Below are 21,535 nucleotides of genomic sequence, written 5' to 3' on the forward strand. Positions count from 1 at the left end.
AAGCAGTTTGAAGAATCAGGGTGTGTCTCAATCAGTTCCCTAGCTCCCGAGCTCGTGAATCAGTATATCGTGTACACGAATTCGGGCACTGGTAAGGACAGTAAAAGATGCTGGTTCACTACACATTGGGACACTTATGACTCTGTTTCCGGCGACGTGACAACGTCCTCATTGTACAACATCACTACTGGTATTTATGAACAATAACAGAGCTGATATTTTCTGACATTACTTGTAATGTTATTTAAACTACATTATGATTAATTATTTGCTTGTTACTTATACGTGCAACATTTCAGCCGTGAATAAATTATAAGTGTTAGCTAGATTATGTTCATTACCTGTCTAGCGATGTATGTTTATGCTGAAATATAATAAAATAACGGTTTGTATTTTTAAAAACATCTATCGCGTATCGTTATGTGTAGTGAGTTGGCTCACGTGATTCAAGTTTCGCGCTTCAGAACTTCCGTTAAGGGAGCATAGTGAGCATCGATGCTCCCTGGTTTTCATGGTGCATTGTGGGACTTTTCAGGGAGCGAACGTTTCAGTGCCCTGGAAGGATTCTGCGAATGAGACAGCCCTTAAAATGGCCGACTCCCTGGTCAGTGCCCTGACTACTGACGTAGGGAGCTGATTGAGACACAGGGGGTCTCTCTCTAAACCCCTCCTTTCCGTGAGCATACACTGCTCTGATTGGTCAGATGGTCTAATCCTTTGTGATTGGTCTCCTGCGCTCACTGCGTGCCAGAAACGATACAACTTTTGCCATAACTGAATGACAGCTATCAATTAACAAGTCATTGTATTCAATGAACGAACGGAAATATAGCATCGATTTTACCATATCAATTCGAGCCAGAGTCCGACGATGAAACATCTGAAGTAGTCGATCAACCAGAAACTGAACGACTGAAGCAGGACGTTTCTATATGGTAAGTGTCACCTTAGTTTGCGTTATTTATAAGACGTGATAGGAGCATCACTGTTATACTTTATGTAGGTGCACCAGTGGGAACTGTATCAGAAGCTGAAAACCTCTAACCTGTTTACAGAGAGAATACTTCAACTAGTTAGTGCAGACTAGCTTCTTAACATTATAATACAGTTAGAGCTCCACTCTATTGTAAAAATAAAAATGCAGAGGAAAAAATCTGTTCGTTTTACAGTTATGTAAGCGAACCGAGCCCACAGCTATGTTGTAAACTCCAACGTTAGCCGAACACAAACATGAACAGCTGATAATGCATTACACTTTGTAAACATAAGTCATGCTAGATCCTTGATCATTACTCCAAGTAATAAGACAGGCAAGCTGCATTAATCAACACATTTTTAGACAATATTGGACAACATCTGAATAGCAGAACTACAGACACGTGAGTTAGCCGGTTAGCTGAGACAGACTAGGGCATAGGTCACTAACAGGCGGGCCGTGGTCCGGGTCCGGACCCAGAAGCTGTTGTACAGAGTCGGACATACAGCCAAAACAGAAGGTTATGATTTATAACCTGACGGGGCACTTCTATTTTAAGTCAAGTCACCTTTATTTATATAGCGCTTTTTACAATGCAGATTGTGTCAAAGCAGCTTTATAGTGATAACTGGTATACAATTTTGTCTGCACAGCAGCCCTTAAAGAAAATGGTGTCAGTATCCATCTTAAGTAAATTCAGTATTGATTCATTCCGATGTAAGAATCAATAGTTATTAATTTTGTTAATTTATCTATATCAGCACTGGAGTAAACAGTGATGTCATCATCCAGCTCAGTTCAGTTTGCATACAATGGTGTCAATGCAGGCAGATCAAAACACTGTAGAATATCAAATGTCAAGTTTTTTTTTTCTTCTATTTCAAAGGGATAGTTCACCCAAAAATGAAAATTTGATGATTATTTGCTAACCCCCAGCGCATCCAAGATGTACGTGACTTTGTTTCTTCAGTAGAACACAAATTCTATGATTTTTTACTCCAACCGTTGCAGTCTGTCATTTGTATAATGCATGACAATGGTAACAGAATCTATGAGAGTAAAAAAAAACATGCACAGACAAATCCAAATGAAACCCTGCGGCTCGTGATGACACATTGATGTCCTAAGACACGAAATGATTAGTTTGTGTGAGAAAACGAACAGTATTTATATCATTTTTTACCTCTAATACACCACTATGTCCAACTGCCTTGAGCGTGTGCCTGGCATCCGGTGTGTGAGGTGTGTACGTGCTTTGGCGTAGTTTAAACATAGAGCCTGTAGTACAACAGTTGTTATACAAATGGAAGTAAACCACTAAAAAAAACACTTTAATTGTTTAAATACACTTTAATACACACCTCACACACAGGATGCCGTTACTCTCATAGATTTTGTTGCCATTGACATGCATTATACGAATGACAGACTGCAACAGTTGGAGTTAAAAATCATCATTTGTGTTCTATTGAAGAAACAAAGTCATAAGCAGATAAACATCAAATTTTCATTTTTGGGTGAACTATCTGTTTAACTGGTGCAGCTTTTGTAGTCATTACGGTAGTGATTTAGTGGATGATGAAACACACAGACCAACTGCATGCGAGTTATGAGAGTTATGTAATTACCAGAATCTTAAGATGACAACACGTGACGTTATATTCGGAGCTGTTCATGTCCTTTTGGTCCTTTGACTGGGAATTATGCATTTCCATGGCACCACCATCAATGCCTAAATGAATCTACAGCGGTCAGGTGGTACAGCGGGCACATGGTACATGTGGGAGCTTTCAGAAAACTCCCAACTTACAAGCTGTAATTACGAGCTCTACGAGGACGTGAATGCTTTTTACAAGCTAGAATCTTGAAATTAGGAATTACGAGGCCGCGTGAATGCACCTTTAAGCAAAGGCAATAAACAATAAACACTGAGACTCTACACTGCAGACAGATGAGAGAGTTAGAGGCAACACATAAAAAGACAGTAGAAAGAAAAAGAAATACAGCGATACATGTAGAAAACAAAGGGAGATAAATAGACAACTGAGATGGAAAAGGAAGAGATACAGATGAGAGCGTGGGAGAAAGTTGAGAAAAAGAAGCGAGAGACGGAGAAAGCAAGACAGTGAGACTGAGAAAGAGAAAGAAAGGGAGAGAAAAATAAAGTAAGAACAAATGGCAGTCTCCAAAAAAAGAAAAGTGGACAGTGAAAATAGAGCATTTAATCCAGAATGGACTAACACATTCCTGTTCATACTTCCCACTGGGAGAACTAAGCCAGTGTCTCATAGGTTCAGAAACTGTGGCACTTATTAAAAGTGCCCATGTGAAATGCCATTATGAGACAAAACATAAAGGTTTTGAACAAACATACCCATTCAAATCTAAATTGGATGCGAGCAGCTATTGGCAGCCAATGCAAACTGATGAAGAGAGGTGTGACATGCGCTCTCTTCGGTTCGTTAAAGACCAGTCTTGCTGCAGCATTCTGGATCAGTTGTAGAGGCTTGACAGTGCATGCTGGAAGGCCAGCCAAGAGAGCATTACAATAGTCCAGTCAGGACAGAACAAGAGCTTGGACAAGAATTTGTGTGGAATGCTCCAATAGGAAAGGTGTAATCTTCCTAATGGTGTACAAGGCAAATCTGCAGGACAGGGCCATTGTAGCAACATGATCTGTCAATCGTCCATCACCAATAAACAATTGTCCATCACCACTCCAAGGTTCCTGGCTGTCCTGGAAGCAGTAATGGAGTTTAATTGAAAGGTTATGATGAAATGTTGGGTTGGTACCGACCACAAGCAGTTCCATTTTTGCAAGTTTGAGTTGAAGATGGTGGTCCTTCATCCAGGTAGAAATGGCGGTCAGGCAGGCTGCGATGAGACCAGCAACCGTCGGATCATCTGGTGGGAATGAGAGGTAGATTTGTGTGTCATCGGCATAACAGCGATATATATATTATACCCCAATAGCAAGAAGATGAAGATGAAGGACCTACCTGAGAGGTAAGACTTGAACCACTGGAGTGCGGTTCCTGAGATGCCCTTCGACATGAGGGTTGACAGGAAGATCTGGTGGTTAACGATGTCAAAAGCAGCAGACAGATCCAGCAAGATGAGTACTGATGATTTTGAAGTTGCTCGTGCCAGTCTCAGGGTGTCAGTGACTGAGAGCAAGGCAGTCTCAGTTGAGTGGCCACTCTTGAAGCCAGACTGGCGGTTGTCAAGGAGGTTGTTCTGTGTGAGATAAGTAGACAGTTGGTTGAATACAACTCTCTCAAGTGTCTTTGCAATGAAGGAAGAAGGGATACTGGTCTGTAGTTTTCTAAAAGTGCTAGATTCAGAGTGGGTTTTTTAAGCAGTTGTGTAATCCTAGCCTGCTTAAAAGCTGTAGGAAAGCTGTAGGAGGGCTTCACACAAGGGCTGCTGCATCCACTGCCGCGGTATACTGCACAGTTTTACCAACTTGATACAACGTTAGTTAGTTCAGCAGGCAACACCTTACTGACTTGGATCGAAATGAGAACAAATGCAACTTGCCACGTGAACACAGTAAACAAACTTCCTAACAACAACACAGAACTAAAATCAAACTAGAAATAACACAAAAACACTGACAATATGTAGATCCTCTTGTTGCTTGACTGCTAGCTGAAGCCGTGCATAAGGCATCATGTGCAGGCTTAGCTGTGCAAGAGTCCACTGACATGTGTGACAATGTTCAGCTGTTATTGTATGTCAGTTTTTTTTAACACAGACTAGAAAGCATTCTGTGAAGACATGTTAGGTGTCACTCACCTTCAGACCAGCACAAGAGGAGAAGACATCTACCTGGCCATTAAGGAGATGTTAACAAAGAGAGGAATAGAGCCAAAACTAGTGATTTCAATAACCACAGATGGAGCCCCTGCTATGATAGGAAGAGAGAAAGGAGCTGTAGCAAGACTGAAAAAGGACAATCCTGAGCTCTTAGCTTACCACTGCATCATTCATCAATCTGTCCTCTGTGCCTCCCTGTCAGATGAGCATGCTGAGGTGATGAATACAATGATGAAAATGATCAGTTTTCTCAGGGCATCCTCTTCCTACCAGCATTGCATGCTTAGGGAATTCCTCAGAGAGGTTGATGCCAATGCTGATGATCTTTTGCTGCACAGCAGTGTGAGATGGCTCAGCAAAAGGAAGGATGTTCGCGTGCTTTTGGACCATCAGTATGTCACATGTCTGTGTTTTTGCACCATGTTCTGTTTGTCACATGTCCTACTTTGTTTAGTTTTCCCACCATTAGTTAGTTGCCATGGTTTCTCATTTGATTAGTGTCCTCGTTTCAGCTGTGTCTTCTTCAGTATCTCATTAGTTCCTGTATATGTTCTCCTTGGTTTGTTCACTCTTTGTCCTGTCACTGTTGTATTTTGGATGTTTTTACCTGCCTTTTTGAGTTATTATTAAACTTTTGAGTTCTTTTGTTAACCTGCATCCTGCAAATGGTCCCTGAGACAGCTTTCCCGGGTTTGAGGAAGTAGCCCTATACATCTTGACCATGTTTGGCTCTACATACAACTGCGAGACAGCTTTCTCTACAATGAACATAATCAAAACTAAATATCATTCCAGGCTCACCAATGAGCACCTCCACATATGTATGGAAATGGCCCTGACTCCATTCAAGTCCAGGTTTAAAATCCTGGCAAGCAAAGCTAGAGCTCAATTCTCTCACTGAGCAAAAACTGCAGGAGTGGGATTTAAAGGTGCTAAAGAGGATGTTTTGTTTTATACAGTTTTGCAATATTACTTGAAACTGTCTTTACTAACTGATAAAAGACTATTTATTAGGTGCACTGAAAGGAATAATATTAATATACATCATCTGTGCACGAGGTAGGGCCTTAAAAACATGATCGCGTAAACGATTGGCCCTCTGGCTTGTCAATCACTGCCGTGACGTTCCTTGTGAGAGACGTGCGCAGATTGGCCCTCTGGCTTGTCAATCACTGCCATGACGTTCCTTGTGAGAGACGAGCACAGCTGCGTGCTCCAGTAACTTTCCACACTCCATAGGCGCCGCATGCAATGTTTTTGTCAGGAGACAGGAGTAACAACTGCAGATTATGAGTTACCTGCGGTGAGTCCGACATAATGAATCCACTAACACAACACAGCGAATGCCGGTGGTAAACACTTGTGTTCCAATACGAGTGTTTACGAGTTTTGGGAGGCGTTCCTTTGAAGGAGGGGGGTTGTTCTTACGCATGCGCTCATTTCAAAAACCTTTTGGAACCTCTTTGGATTCTCAGTCGACGAAAAAATCCTCTTTATCACCTTTAAGAGGGAAAGAAAGTAATACTCTAAAGCTGTTCAATTGTTAAGATGTGTTGAGATTTATTATGTAAAACTGGTTGACACTGTTGATTCAAGATGAGAAATTTTATTTATTTAAACTTTATTTTATTTTTCTGAAGTTAAGCACTTTATTTGAACATGCACAATTTCCACATTTTATTGATTTTCTCTTATTTTGAAATGTAGCCCTACTTTGATTTATTTAATGAGATAACATTATACATTTCTACAATCATACATATGTTCAGTCCTATGTTATGTGACAATAAATACTGTCAAGATGTTGATAACTACTAGGCTACTTAAATATATATCACACTAACTAGTCATTATGATCTTCTGGACCTTTGCTTCAAGAAATTTTCTAAAACTGGACCTCTTTAAAGTCCCTGTAAAGTCAATTCTGAGAATTCTTTCTAAACACTTTATAAATGTTACAAATGTATTGCTGAAACACATTACAAAGACTAAGAATTGTGTAATGCTTAAATGTAAAGTTAGAGCGTTAAACAGTTTTTCACCAAGTCTCTGTTCAGGATTTTTTGGGCGGAGCTAAAACGGGGGTCTGATGACGCACTTGGTCCACCGAGCATAGCCCCTCCCCTAACACTATATAACTGTCGATGACACACTGAGAGTGGCACCGCCTCTCAAGATTCAGCGAGTGAACCGCTGCAGAGTTAGTGTCATTACAGTCATACTAATGCCTTCGTCACACAAATGCATATTACATGGTTGTTATAATATACAATATGCTCGGTCTCCTTATTTAAATTTCCTAAAACAATGATATGAAGGATTCTAAAGTGATCGTTCAACAACCGTACGTGCCCACCAATGAGTGTAAGTTGCCGAGTTTGCTTATGTTATAAAACGTAGGTAGTCCACAGTAAGGCCCAATCCCAATTCTATTTTATACCCCTTCCCCTTCCCCTTCCCCCTACGCCTACCCCTTCTCCTTGCCCCTTGAAACAGAGTGTCAAGGGGTAGGGCTGAAAATATTCCCCTAAGAAATGGGACACCACTACTAGACCGTTACACGTCATCATAAGTTGTCACTAGCTCCTACGTCATAGATGCGCCGATGTTTATCACACACTTCTAATAAAGGCCAATTCACACCGCACCGACAACAGCCAACAAACGCCAACAAACGCGTCTGATGGAGTTTGTTGGATTGGTGTGATACCCCTGTTGGCGTTGGTCGGAGTCGGTTTTCACCCGACTGAACATGTTTAATCGGCGTTTGTCGGGTCGTGGAATGTCTGCGCGGTGTGAACAGTTTTCCAAAAGACGGCAACAAACTCTGACGTAATCTGACCTGGCCACAAACCGTTGCCATGACGATGAGGCAAGTCCCCTGCAAAGACAGCTGTTTGATCGCGCCCGCGCCTCACGCACACACAACAAAGCAGTGGAAACGTGACATCTCAGCTTGTTCGTTATAAAAAATAAAATACTGTTAAAAAAAATAAAATATACAAAAGGTACAATAGTCCATAGTGCAATCCGTGCCATTGAGCAAGAGAAGCTGCTCCACTTCACCGAAAGAGAGAGGTAACGTTAACCATAAGAGCAACGCAGGTTTACCTTCAGTTTCGTTTTTAATAATTCGTTTTGGCTTGTTTAGCTACATGGTTGTATATGCTTATGGGTCTCGTTAATAAAAAGGGTCGCGCCAAAAAAATTGTTTGTTGGTGCGGTGTGAATTGGCCTTTAAGATGCCATCGATAGCTGTAGTGATCTCTGCTGCTTGGGCGACAGCTATTTTTTTGCATTTGTCTTCAGTTCTTCGTAAGACAAAGGAGACGAGCCTGCGTGTTTCCTCAGGAGTCCCTGGTTGATACAGAACATACAATACTGATGAATAAGCACGCAAACTGAATGCACTTTTTGTTTATATCATGTAACGTACACGTATTTATGGACGTAACCACAACAAAACAATACATTAATCAGGCATGCGGCAAAAAGACAAGTTAGCTGCCACCGGATTTGAATTTATGTTGTCAAATCAACGCGGGTTTCAATAAAATATAAAAAAATATGTTGTGGAACTATCATAAAGTAAAAAACATTAGCGAACTTTTTTCATAGCGATTTTAACAAATCTTTTTTTCGGAGAACATAACCGTATACATGAACACAAGATTAAAGGCAACATAAAACAAGTGATTATTTATTACTAAAATACTGTTTACCGTAAAAAAAATACTTACATTTATGGGTCTCTCTGCTCGCTCGGTCGGCCATGTTGGAAATTTATCATACCCCTTCATCTGAAGTGTGGTCCCGAAAAATCTTCGTTTGAAGGGCTACCTGGCCCTTCCCCCTACCCCTTCTCCTCCAACCAAATGAGAATTGGGACACCCCTACCCCTTCACGTGAACACGCGAAACAAAGGGGAAGGGGAAAGGGGAAGGGGTAAGGGGTAGAATTGGGATTGGGCCTAACTCTACTAAAATTTGCAACCCTCTAACGTGATACTTTTTATATGCATCAGTATGTTTGACTCATTAGACTCAAGTCAGTTGAGGTTGCAGCTCTCACGAGTGGGTGTGGTTTCAGCGCTGACAGCGGACACGCCCCCAGCATTTGAGAGCAGAAAGCGCTGGCTATTTTTTCGAGATTTTGATGACTTATTTCATTTACTTTCAGATTTTTTTAATCATTCAGATTTGGCTGGGTGGTTAATAACACATTTTTCTGCGGTGTGACAAACTCAGAACACATACTTTAAAATGACTTTACAAGGACTTTAAATTTTAGTTGAATACTCCTGCTCTATATCATGTCACTGTTACTGATTCATCATGAGCTCAAAGCATTATGGGTAGAATCTCTCATCAGTCTGATTCATCAACACAGTTTCACTGATGATTCATAATAAACCCAAAACCCAGGATAGAGCGGTTGAGTGAATGTGGTCTGGACTGTGTGGATGAGGCTCATTGTGTTTCTGTAGATGCTGTAGAAGGACAGAGTTCCTGCACTGTGATCCACATACACTCCTATTCTCCTGCTGATGGACTCTACAGGGAGAACAGTCTCTATGTTATTGTGCCAGAATGTGTAACTGTCAGGATAGCAGGTCAAACTCCAGGACTGATCATTAGATCCAAACAAACACTCTTTGCCCACTCCCTTCCTGCTGATGCTCTTATATGACACTGATATATGCACGATATATCCACTCCACTCAATCTCCCAGTAACAGCGTCGATCACACACACTCTCTCTACACAACACTTGAGGATAATCAAATCTGTCTGGATGATCAGGATACGACTGAAGCTCTGTGTCAGTGTTAGTAATCACTGTGTTTCTCTCTGACAGGTGAAGGAGTTCATTCACTGTGTTCAGATCCAGAGTGAGCTGATGGGAATCTGATGGAGATAAAACACATCACAATCAGGAATTATCAATCTGTCCCATCTTTAATTTACACTGTAAAAATGATTTTTGCTGCTTGTTAAATGTACTTAAAATTTGTTGGTTTTTAAACCGCACAATTACTGTACATTCTGTGCTAATTTTATAGTGTAAAATCCACTTAAATTAACTGAAACTGGGCAGTGGATTTTTCATTCCCTGCATGCTTTGCAATCGTCTGGATCACATTTGCGTACTCCTGCTCTAATCCTGATCTCTCCTTCATGATCCACACTAAACACACACAGTGTCACATTCACACACTTTTTAGATTTCTGAGGCAATTTCTGAATTTTCTATTAAAATTCATCAAAATGGTAGTGAATGTATAATGTGTAATTAGGTGGAAATGTCCTAACAGTATGAAAACTAGGGCTGCACGATTAATCGCATGCTATTCTCACGCGCATTACGTCAGTAAAGCCGGTTCCCTGATTACCGCTAAATCGCCATCACCTGCTTTCAAATGAAGCGGCATTTAATAGACAGAGCCGTAGATCACTGAAAAGCCACGCAATATCGCGTTCATATCGCAGATGAATCGCCTGCGATAATGAACGCGATATTGCGTGGCTTGTCCGTGAACTACGGCTCCATCTATTAAAAGGCTCTCCGTTTAAAAACAGGTGATGGCGATTTAGCGGTAATCAGGGAACCGGCTTTACTGACGAAATGCGCGTGAGAATAGCATGCGATTAATCGTGCAGCCCTAATGAAAACACAAGCGTATACTTTGTACTAATACTAAAACACACACTAAAATATACATAATTGCACATTGCACATCAACACGGACATCGACGCAGAAGTATAAATGAAAACCGTCGTGTAGAAGTATAAATCAGCCTTGAGGACACCAGTGGGGTTGTCTTAAAGTTAAGACAATTTTTAGGATTTTTTCCGAGTTAGGATGCTTCTGTAATACCCTTTTCCTATCCGTAGTTAAGATAAGATAATGCCCTTAAAGAATTAATTCACTTCAGAATTCAAATTTCCTGATAATTTATTCATCCCTATGTCACCTAAGGTGTTCATGTCTTTCTTCAGTTGAAAAGCAATTAAGGTTTTTGCGGAAAACATTCCAGGATTTTTCTCCATATAGTGGACTTCACTGGGGTTCAACGGGTTGAAGGTCCAAATGTCAGTTTCAGTGCAGCTTCAAAGAGCTCTACATGGTCCCAGACGAGAAATAAGAGTCTTATATATACTTTTTAACCACACAAGCTCGTCTTGCACTGCTCTGCGATGCTCCACGCATTATGTAATCACTCTGGAAAGGTAACGCATGACGAAAGTACTGCGTTAGGGTGAAAAACTCCATCTCATTTTCTCTTCCAACATCAAAATTGCCGACATTGTTGTTTTACCTTCATTTGTACAGGCCGCTTGACTTAGTCTTTGCATGTTCGCTTTGTAAACACTGGATCGGTACTTCCACCTACGTCATGCGTGACCTTTCCAACATGATTACATAATGCGTGGAGCATCACAAAGTTAGTGCAGAGCTATTCGTTTAATTTATTTTATGGAATGCACACCTCGTGTAATAATCTAAAATACTGGCGAGTAATGTAAGTATAGTACTGTTCATGCACTACTGTCACTGTAGCCTAATATTTCACTGTAACAGTAGTCAAATCACTTATATGATACCCTAAACAATTAGCCAAGATTAAATGTTATAATACTATGCTACTATTGTTATTATTATTACCAGTCATTTTTTCTATTATTTTATTTTCAAGTAAATATGTTGCAATTAAAGCCTTACTGATCAATGTTGCAAAGTCATTGAGTGTGTGTGTGTGTGTGTGTGTGTGTGTGTGTGTGTGTGTGTGTGTGTGTGTGTGTGTGTGTGCGTGCGCGCACATGTTTTTGTGACACAAATGTGTTTAATTACATGGGTATGACATAGGTATTACAAGAAGAGGGTGACTTATGAGGACATTAACCCATGTCCCCACTTTTCAAAAAACTTATAGATCATACAAAATGCTTTTTTTTTTTTTTTTTTGAGAAAGTAAAAATGTGCAGAGTTTCCTGTGATGGTTAGGTTTAGGGGTGGGGTAGTGTAGGGCGATAAAAAATACAGTTTGTACAGTATAAAAACCATTACGCCTATGGAATTTCCCCACAATAACAAAAACAAACCTCTGTGTGTGTTCAGTTATGAAAAGAGTGAGTGAGTGAGTGAGTGAGTGAGTGTGTGTGAACTTGTATTGAACTTGTCCAGATGACCCCCCCACAAAGTACGTAATATACTGTAATCCTACCCTACACTATCCCTAAACCTAAACATAATTCTAAAATTCTTATATATAAGAATGTTTTAACATGTAAGTTTCAGTCAGTCCAACTGAAGGACCCCACTTAATATCTTAGGGAAGCCATTTGGACCCCACAAATTAATATAAACAAGGGTGTGTGTGTGCGTGTGTGCGTGTGTACTTACATTTGCGTACTCCTGCTCTAATCCTGATCTCTCCTCCGTGATCCACACTAGAAAACACACACAGTGTCACATTCACACACTTTTTAGATTTCTGAGGCAATTTCTGAATTTTCTATTAAAATTCATCAAAATGGTAGTGAATGTATAATGTGGAATTAGGGGGAAATGTCCTAACAGTATGAAAACACAAGCATATACTTTGTACTTGGGACAACCCTTGTTTTGTTTGCTTTACTCTACATTTACACATTAATTGTTGTTTTCTTCTCACGTTAGATGCTGGAACAAAAAATATCCAGGCCACAGCATCCAAAGGGGAAACTTTTATTAAATCAAGACTCTGTAATGCAAGAGACTGTGATGATGGAAAGAGGAGAAGATCCAGAAGTTCAGAGATCATGCAGAGATCTACTGATATATCTGAGATACGGTGGCCCAGTAGTGCACAACACAACGAAATTAAAAAAGCAAACATAAGTTCACAACACAACGAAATCGAGCCAAAACACAACGGAATAAAGCCACAACACAACGAAATCGAGCCACAACACAACAGAATAAAGCCACAACACAACGGAAATGCTCCCGACCACTAGGGGGCTCTCAGAGCTCGGTAAAGTTAGTTTTCCTTGCCACTGTTCTATAGAGTCGGCAGTAATATCACGATTAGTTTAAACAGTATGTAGCCACTGCATATCGACACAAAATATTAATTCAATATCACCTATGTGCAAAATAGCTTCATATTTATACTTGTGAATGATTTGACGCGCTACCACGGCGCATGATGAAGGGAACGTCAGCCAATCCCACCAAGTGGTATTTTTGTATTCATTAAAATTACTTTTAACATTTAAAAATGTTCAAATTCCAAAGCTTGTCAGTCTTACCAACAGGAACTAACAACCTTGCCAGAGGATGGCAAGCAGCAGCAAAAGATGTTCACATTTTTAGTATTTTTTTTTTTTCATGAGACTATACCAATCTTTTTTACACTTTTACACTGTAATTAGTTAATGATTAATACGTTAATAATGATAACAAGAATGAAGAGTGCATTTTTTTCCATCAACTGGCTCTTTTTTAACTTCATTAAAGGGGATCTATTAGGCAAAATTTACTATGTTGTTATAGAACATAATTATGTCCGCAGTGTGTGTACGCAGTGTGTGTGGAATTTCAAAAATATTTTTCTATGAATATGAGTGAATTCATTTATGTAGGTCTTTGGCAGCATGCATTTGGTCGTCAGTCCTCTTAGCAGCATTAGAAACAATAGTTTTCACTATCACCAAAACGCTGTCGCTTTATCAGTTCATTGCAATCTCACAAAGTTCCTTTATATTCAGTGAAGCTGCCAACAATGAACAATAGATCTCTTACTTACATTGTGTCTACACTTTTTTTGTTAATGAGAAGTTTCACAAGCTACCAGTGCTCAGCAAGAGTGCAACACATGCAACAATAGATGTTTCTTCAGAGCAAAGGTTCCCACACACGCATGCATCAGTCATCAGTCTGTCCCTGTCCACCAGCGTCTCATTTCCAGATGTCTTTATGCAGTCTCTCCACGCCAATTACTGAAACAAAACACAGGTGAACAGAGGGTGAACTCCTGTCCCAGGAGATAATAGCGGAGGGTGAGGACGGCCCACCTGATGGCCAAACACTCCTTCTCTATGGTGCTGTGCTGTACAAACTCTCTTTGAGAGCTTGCGACTAATATACAGCACCGGTCGTTCCTCTCCCTCTATCTCCTGGGACAGGACGGCGCCCAGCCCCTGTCCGATGCGTCAGTCTGCAACAAGAAGGGGAGAGAAAAACAGGAGAGTGCAAAAGTGGCCCGCCACATAGAGCAGCCTTCACTTGGGTGAAAGCCTGCTGACACAGCTCCGTCCACTGGACTGGATCTGGTGCTTCTCACTTTAGTGAGATTAGTCAGAGTAGAGGTCTACAAAGAGTACCCGAGACCCGAGGACCCGGGACCCGAACCGGGACCTGTCTATTACTTTGGTTCCCGGGTCTGTTTAACATTGTGTTTATACCCGAGCCGATCTGATTCTGGACCCTTACGGGTTCAGGTCTATATTTTAAATGGTCAGACGGGTCCGGGTCAGGTCCCAATCTTCGCTTCCGGGGTCTGTTTAACATTGTGTGTATACCCGACCCGATCTGATTCAGTCAGTGCTGTGTGTGTGTGTTTTGTAAACTGCTAAGTCGCATTTGTCATTGTGAATGCAAGTGGACTTTTAAAGCTGGAATAATGTGTGGATTAAGCATTTCAATCGGCAAGAGAGGAATAACATGGATGAACTTTCTTGGCAAGTGCATCACAGTCAGGTACAAGGGAGAAGGCTACTAACATTAGGTAAGACCAAACGTTTTATTTTCGTAACTTGTTTATTGACTTATTAATAGCAATTTGCTGTGGAATAGACCTATGTGCTGATTGGGTCCAGTCGGGTCTGTGTCTTCTCGCTGGGCTTTGGGTCCAGCTTTTAAATAATAGATGGGTCCGCGTCGGTTCCGGGTAGTACGTTTATGGCATTTCTCAGTTCTGCACAGGCCCGGGTCCAACTTTCAAAATAATAGTCGGGCCTTGGTTGGTTCTGTGTAGCACATTTACGGGTCTCTTCAGGTTCGGGTACAAATTTTTGGACCCGTGAAGACCTCTAAGTCAGAGGGCTGGTGAGGTCAGAATAATTAGGCCTTCAAACCTTCTATAATATCCCGCCAGCCCCAGGAACTGTCTCACCTCCATTTTGGTCTTAGGTCTCAGACAAGTTGCAACTGCTGCCGTCTTATTAATTTGGGGATGCACTTGTCCATAACTCAAGTGGAAACCCAGATACCTGACCCCCATGCGCCTAACTGCACACTTCTTTGGGTTGGCTGTGAGTCCGGCCATTCTCAGCACTCTCAGAACAGCCCTTAAATGCCTCCATCATGGAACACCTGTCAATAAAATGGTCCGGGTCCCCACAACGCCAACAGGCCGGACCAGAACTCCCCACTACCCTAGTGGCAGGAAGTGGGTTTAGTGATTGGCGTGGAGAGAGCGGGGAAGTGGACGCTGTATCGGTCTCAGCCATGGTGATCCCCGCCCCCCTGCGCGGAGCTCTTGGCCTGGCACCATAATCCTGTCCTGACACACCCAGCCCTCGGGGCAGCACTCGAGGAGGACCTGACAGATGGGACAGGTTGAGAAGAAGAGGGAGAAAAAAGGGGAAGAGAGAGACACAACTGGAAGGGATTCGGTGACCTCAGGGCACGCCACCATCTGATCCTCCGCCAGTTGGATTTTCTTTGGCAGACGAGTTATGAACTGCTCCAGTACCACACGATCAATGATGGTGCTGACATCACCTCCCTCAGCCAGTAGCCATTTGCGGCATGAGTCCCGGAGCTGTTGTGCCATCACAAAGGGTCAACCACTCTCGCCCAGTTCCAGCGATCGGAACTGCTGGCAGTGTTGTTCTGGGCTTCGGCCAACCCGCTGGATGATGGCTCTCTTGAGGTCGTCAAAGACCAGGAGGATCTGTAGAAACCGAAAGAAGAAATCCGCGCTACCAGTGCTCAGCCACAGTGCGACACATTCAACAAAAGTTGTGGCTTCTCCAGAGCAAAGGCTCCCAAACATGCATGCACGAGTCATCAGTCTGTCCATCTCCACCAGCGTCTCACTTCCAGATGGCTTTATGCTCCACATCAATGTTTCACAGGTGTTTCTCATTTGAACTTGACCCACTTACTCACCGCTCATCTCCCAACTCTCTCTCCCGCTGCAGACCTTGCGGAACCATGCCCCCCTTACCACAGTATTTAACCCCTTACCAGTCACCCCCACTTTTGACCAGGGAGAAAAAATGACATACCCAAAATAAAATGGTTGCTGCTCTAGACTACACACACCTCTAGACTACACACAAAACCAAGGTATCATTTGAAAGCTGACACTTTACAGTTTACTATGAAAGACTCAGAATTACTCTAGAAATTACCAATAGAGAGATAAAAAAAGCTCAAACACAATGGGTCATTTTTATTTTTTTCATAATAATTGTTTATGGAAATGAAAAATGCAAAAGGCAGATACATAGGGGCCTGGAAACATAAGCAAACTAAAGCCATATGTCTAATCAATATATGTTTAAAATTTGAAGGTGATACAAGCAAAAATGAATTTTTTACAACCATTTATTTCAGTGCATGTCTAGGCACCTTCCCAAAAAGGCCACTTGGAGATGCCAAAGGGACACTTGGTAACCACCTTTTACTGTGAAGTATAAGAAGTCTATTTGATAATTTCCATACATTTTATTATTCCAATATGACAAAGCACAATTTATATACTATATCTGGTATATTTTTTTTCCTCTTAAAAGTTTAGAAAAATGCAATCCAAGGATCATTTACATACAGCAATATACAGCAATAGCCAGCCTGTTGTTGCCCTGATGGCACATTTACACAATCTTAAATTTTTCTATTCAAATTCCAAGGATCATTTACACAAAGCAATTTACCATGATACTCACTCTATTGTTATCCTTACTGAACATTTACACCAGCAGCTAATGACCAAGACTGCAATAAAGACGCTAGATACAACACTCTCCTCCGAATAATCCACATTTTCTTCATCACTGCTTCGCATTTGTTCTTCCAATGCAGAAACAGGAGAAAACAACTTCTGTACACGACGCTGATCCATGTCTGACGAACGTATTACACGCGAGATTATGCTAGCAGTGCGAGTGCTAGTGGGCAGCAGGTGTGTTCCTTATATTTGCGTCACGCCATCGCGGCCGCGCGCGCTATATTTCCTGGAAGCAAGTTGTTACGCACACTAAACAACAATGTATTACACGCGAGATTATGCAAATCAACACATTGGCGTAATCGTTATTGCATAGGCTAACGTTACATGACAACACAATAGTTTGCCATTGCTGTCTTTTTACTTTTTTTCCCACTTACGTTTGCCTGTGCGTAATCACACGTCACTTGAAAGCGCCTGTCAACTTTTTTTTTTATACATGTATATGTGTCCAGTTTTCATCGGACATCTTCTGGGCTGTTCTCATTCATTTACAGACACTCTACTAAATACAGTGATACGTTATATTTCATTGAATAAAGCGCTAGATGTGGACAGTTCGTCGAATAAACATGACAGCGCACCCGTGAATAGCGCTTACAGGATGTAAACAATAGAAGATATATCGATTTTTATACCAGTTTGCATGCTTTTGGACAAATATTTACTATGGAAATCGTGTATTGGACTCTTCCCATGGAAAAAACGTCGATGTCACCATTATACTGCCAAACATTACAGTTCCACGACACAAAAAGGTAAGGACGCCCCCTCCCTTTTGTTGTCTTAGGAAATTGATCACGGTCATACAGAATAACAAAAAACTACTATAAAGTTATCTTGGTTGTATAATGCTTGTACAGGTTGAATCAGCATTCTTGTATCTTTCACACAACTTGATTTCATTCAACTTGATCATTTTACTTGATAAAATGTAAACAATGTCACACGTGAGGCCGTCGACGATGCGTGAACGTAAAGGGGTTAAGTTAGACTCCACTCTCTGCTCAAAATGCCATATTTTTTGTTCAGTGCTGAATTCTGCATGCTGGCAAATCCTAAAATTATAACAAAGTGTAGACATTATGAAAGATTCATTGTGCAGTCAGCTTCATTGATTATAACAGAGCTTTGTGAGATCACAAACTGAGATGTCTTTGTGTGCGTTCTGCCATGCCAAACCATGTACACGAAGCCTATGCTTGCTTTTATGTTAATTAACAGTGGTTTGTTAATGTTGATGCTTTAATAACAAATAATTTATTGGGAGCATTATAGGTTGTGGCTAGGTGACACTTTACTTTGAACTTTTTAATGTAAATTTTAAAGAACATATGCTGAAAAAAATACATATTTCACAAGTTCACACTTACAAATAAGTGACCCAGTGAAGAAAATATGGAAATAGTCATTTTTATCCTGTTTGTTAGATTATTTGCTTGGTCAGTTTCTTTGTGGGTTTTGTTTGTTTTGTTGTAGGTTGTAAGAACCTTTGATATAACTTTTTTTGTAAAAGAGGTAAAGACCTGCTTATAAGAACTTTAGCTGTGTGTTTACTGGAAAATAATTGCACACCTTAGAATTAATATTTCTGTAGTATAAGTATAAGTAGTATAAAACCTTTACAAAATTAATCCATCTCAACATACTTGAGTTTGTCCAGTTTGTAGTTTGGATGGTTGAGTTTATTGAAGAGTAGGTTGATTCCTGAATCTCCTGGGTGATTGTAGCTCAGATCCAGCTCTCTCAGGTGTGAGGGGTTTGAACTCAGAGCTGAAGACACATAACCACAGCCTTCCTCTGTCACCATACAGCCAGACAGCCTTCAAACACACACAGCAACAGCAAACATGACATTAGTTTGACAATCCGATCAGTCACAATTACACACTGACCTGTGCAGTTTGCATTTGCAGATATTTTCTGTAGATACAGTTACAACATTTACAAAAATATCTGTGTAAATGTACTGCAGTATAAGTATTCATTTACTTTTATTAATGTAGTGAAGACAACAGACTATTTATTAGGGGTTCAAGTGTGTAGCGCTGAAACCCTATTGTAATTGTTAAATTTTCCAAGGATCAGCATTCTCCCATAAAAGTGATTGGGCAGACCAAACCGTAAGTCGTAGAGACTTGAAAATTTGAGGGCTGGTAGTAAAACATCACCAAGGCTCGGCCTGACGGGACCGCTACAGCGGTCAAAAGTACGAAATGGCTCATAACTCCTGAACCGTTAGGCCCAAGCTCAAGTGTCTTATATTCATAGAATCCTTGGCTCAAGGTCAAGATGCATGATTCACATTTTCGGTTATTTTGGGTTTTTTGAAAAACCTACTTTTGCGAACTAGTCCTAGGTTTTTAACCAGATTGGAGGAAAACCAGTGCAGGGCAATTCTCTGGACTCTCCAAATCAATAATTATCAAAAAAAAGTTGAACTTTACCCATTGGGTCACTATAACATGGTCATTTGGAAAGTGGGTGTGGCTTAATATACCCAAAAGCCCATAAAACCTAAACAAAAACTCAGAACTTCACGGAATCAAGGGAGCACATGCAGCATATGACTCTAAAGAAGCATGCCAACTTTTATGGAGATCAGACCTTTGGTGGTGCTATAACTGTTAAAAAGGTTGTATTATATCAAGAAAATGCAATTACCCTGCCTCCTTGTGAAGATTTTGGATGTCTGTTGCTACACATTTGGCCAATGTATTAAATATTAGGCATTGCTTACAATATTATTGTTATTTATATTTGTTTGTTTCTAAGAAATGCATTATACTGAATGGCCAGAAATGTACAGTTATTGTTAGATATGTGTGTGTGCCTGTCCACGAGAAGGAGAAGCAGAACTGGACTGCAGCACACAGAAGTGTGTGCGGTTCTATGTGTTTGCTCAAGGACACAGAGAACTGTGGTTCTACTCCTAGAACCTTATAAGGACATCAGCCATCTTGGCTGAGTTTACTGGAGTTCAAGGACACAAAAGCCAGACAGCTTGCACCTGCAAGGCCTTGAGAAGGGTCTGGAAACTTTGGGAAAGTTACAACGTACGTCAATCAAGAAGATAACTCAACGTCTGTGATAAACAACTTGAGTATAAAAGACTGATGAGTTAATTGCCTCTTCGGATACAGATATGTCAGTACCCCCCGATGCCTAGAAGCCCAGAGCTGAGGACAAGAAACCCTAAGCTGAAGATGGGAAGCCCAGAGCTGACTACACCTTTGACTCAAGAGTGATTACTGTATTTTATATTTTAATGATGAAGTTTTATTTGCCTTTACATTTTTGTTTATTATAAAAAGTAGAAGTAACCAATTAAAGGAAGTTTAATTGATTACAAAAGCTGCCTACCTTGGCTAGATTTATAGTGTTTTAAGAATTTGAACAAGAACGTACCACAGAGGAGTCTTCTGACCAAATTGTAAGTAATTTAAAATGCTTATAATTTAGGCCAGACTCGACTTACTTTACCTAACCTGAGAATAATAAATAATAAGGTGTAAAAAACAAGGTGTAAAAATGCTGTATTTCTATGGCAAATCCCATGAAATGGCCGAAAGTGGTAAAATCGGGTGTGCACATGCGTCACGTGATTCTAAAGAAGCATGGAAACTTTTATGGACATTGGTGGTGCTTTAACTGCTATGAAGGTAAAAAAAAAGCCCGTATTATCCTTTGTGAAATTGCATTTAAATGACCGAAAAATGTTCTTTTTAGAACTTCACAAAATGAAGGGAGCATGTGCATGAGCATGATTCTAAAGAAGCATGCAAAGTTTTACAAAGATCGGGCCATAAGTTGAGCTGTTACACTTTAAAAGGTTAAAAAAACACCCAAAAAACACCACATTTCCATGATAAATGACCCGAAAATGCAAAAAGCGGTCTTTTTCCTGTCTGATGTACATGTTTGCAGGCTTGATAAAGATTTTGCAACCAGTAGCTCAAGCATCAAGTGCTGAGACCCTGTAGTTTTTTATTTATAGGCCTTTTTAAAGCCTTTTTTAAAAGGGGTTCAAACACATAACTAGTTCAAACACAGGGGTTCAAACACATAGCTTGAAACCCTAATCAGATTGCCAGACTGACAGACGCGAGAAGCGTGATTCGTCACTCCAGAGAACATGTCTCCACTGCTCTAGAGTCCAGTGGCGGCATGCTTTACACCACTGCATCCAACGCTTCGCATTGCACTTGGTGATGTAAGGCTTGGATGCAGCTGCTCGGCCATGGAAACCCATTCCATGAAGCTCTACACACTGTTCTTGAGCTAATCAGAAAGCCATACGAAGTTTGGAGGTCTCTAGCTACTGACTCTGCAGGAAGTTGTCGATTTCTGTGCACTGTGCGCCTCAGCATGCGCCTACCCCGCTCTGTGATTTTACATGGCCTACCACTTTGTGGCTGAGTTGCTGTTGTTCCCAATTGCTTCCACTTGTTATGATACCACTAACAGTTGACCATGGAATATTTAGTTGTGAGAAAATTTCACGAATGGACGAATGCACAGATGGCAACCTATCACGGTACCATGCCTGAATTCACTGAGCTCCTGAGAATGACCCATTCTTTCACAAACATTTGTAGAAGCAGTCTGCATTCCTAGGTGCTTGATTTTATACACCTGTGGCCATGAAGGTGATTAGAAACACCTGAATTCAATGATTTGAAGGGGTTTGGCAATAGAGTGTATATATCAACCATTCAGTAGGCATTATTAATGT

General features: G+C 40.8%; 2 protein-coding genes across 7 annotated transcripts in view; both read right to left on the reverse strand.

Moving 5' to 3' along the window:
* The window catches only part of LOC137003451 (NLR family CARD domain-containing protein 3-like), a 44,789-nt gene extending 41,434 nt beyond the window's left edge, over nt 1-3,355 (reverse strand). The window contains exon 1 of the mRNA XM_067363617.1: nt 3,351-3,355. The gene's annotated coding sequence lies outside the window, so the exon portion shown is untranslated. The remainder of the gene's footprint in view (nt 1-3,350) is intronic.
* Nucleotides 3,356-21,535, reverse strand: part of LOC137003452 (NLR family CARD domain-containing protein 3-like) — a 70,153-nt gene continuing 51,973 nt past the window's right edge. For 5 of the 6 annotated variants that reach the window (XM_067363619.1, XM_067363618.1, XM_067363620.1 and 2 more), the window contains 3 exons: nt 18,450-18,623; nt 12,201-12,247; nt 7,278-9,702 (listed from right to left, as the gene is read on the reverse strand). In XM_067363619.1, coding sequence (XP_067219720.1) covers nt 9,176-9,702; nt 12,201-12,247; nt 18,450-18,623 — 748 coding nt within the window. In that variant the 3' untranslated portion in view covers nt 7,278-9,175. Of the gene's footprint in view, nt 3,881-3,975; nt 4,214-4,774; nt 4,804-7,277; nt 9,703-12,200; nt 12,248-18,449; nt 18,624-21,535 lie in introns of those variants that run through there. The other variant, XR_010891971.1, reaches the window with a different exon arrangement.

The sequence above is a fragment of the Chanodichthys erythropterus genome, chromosome 16 (assembly GCF_024489055.1).
Source record: "Chanodichthys erythropterus isolate Z2021 chromosome 16, ASM2448905v1, whole genome shotgun sequence".
NCBI lineage: Eukaryota > Metazoa > Chordata > Actinopteri > Cypriniformes > Xenocyprididae > Chanodichthys > Chanodichthys erythropterus.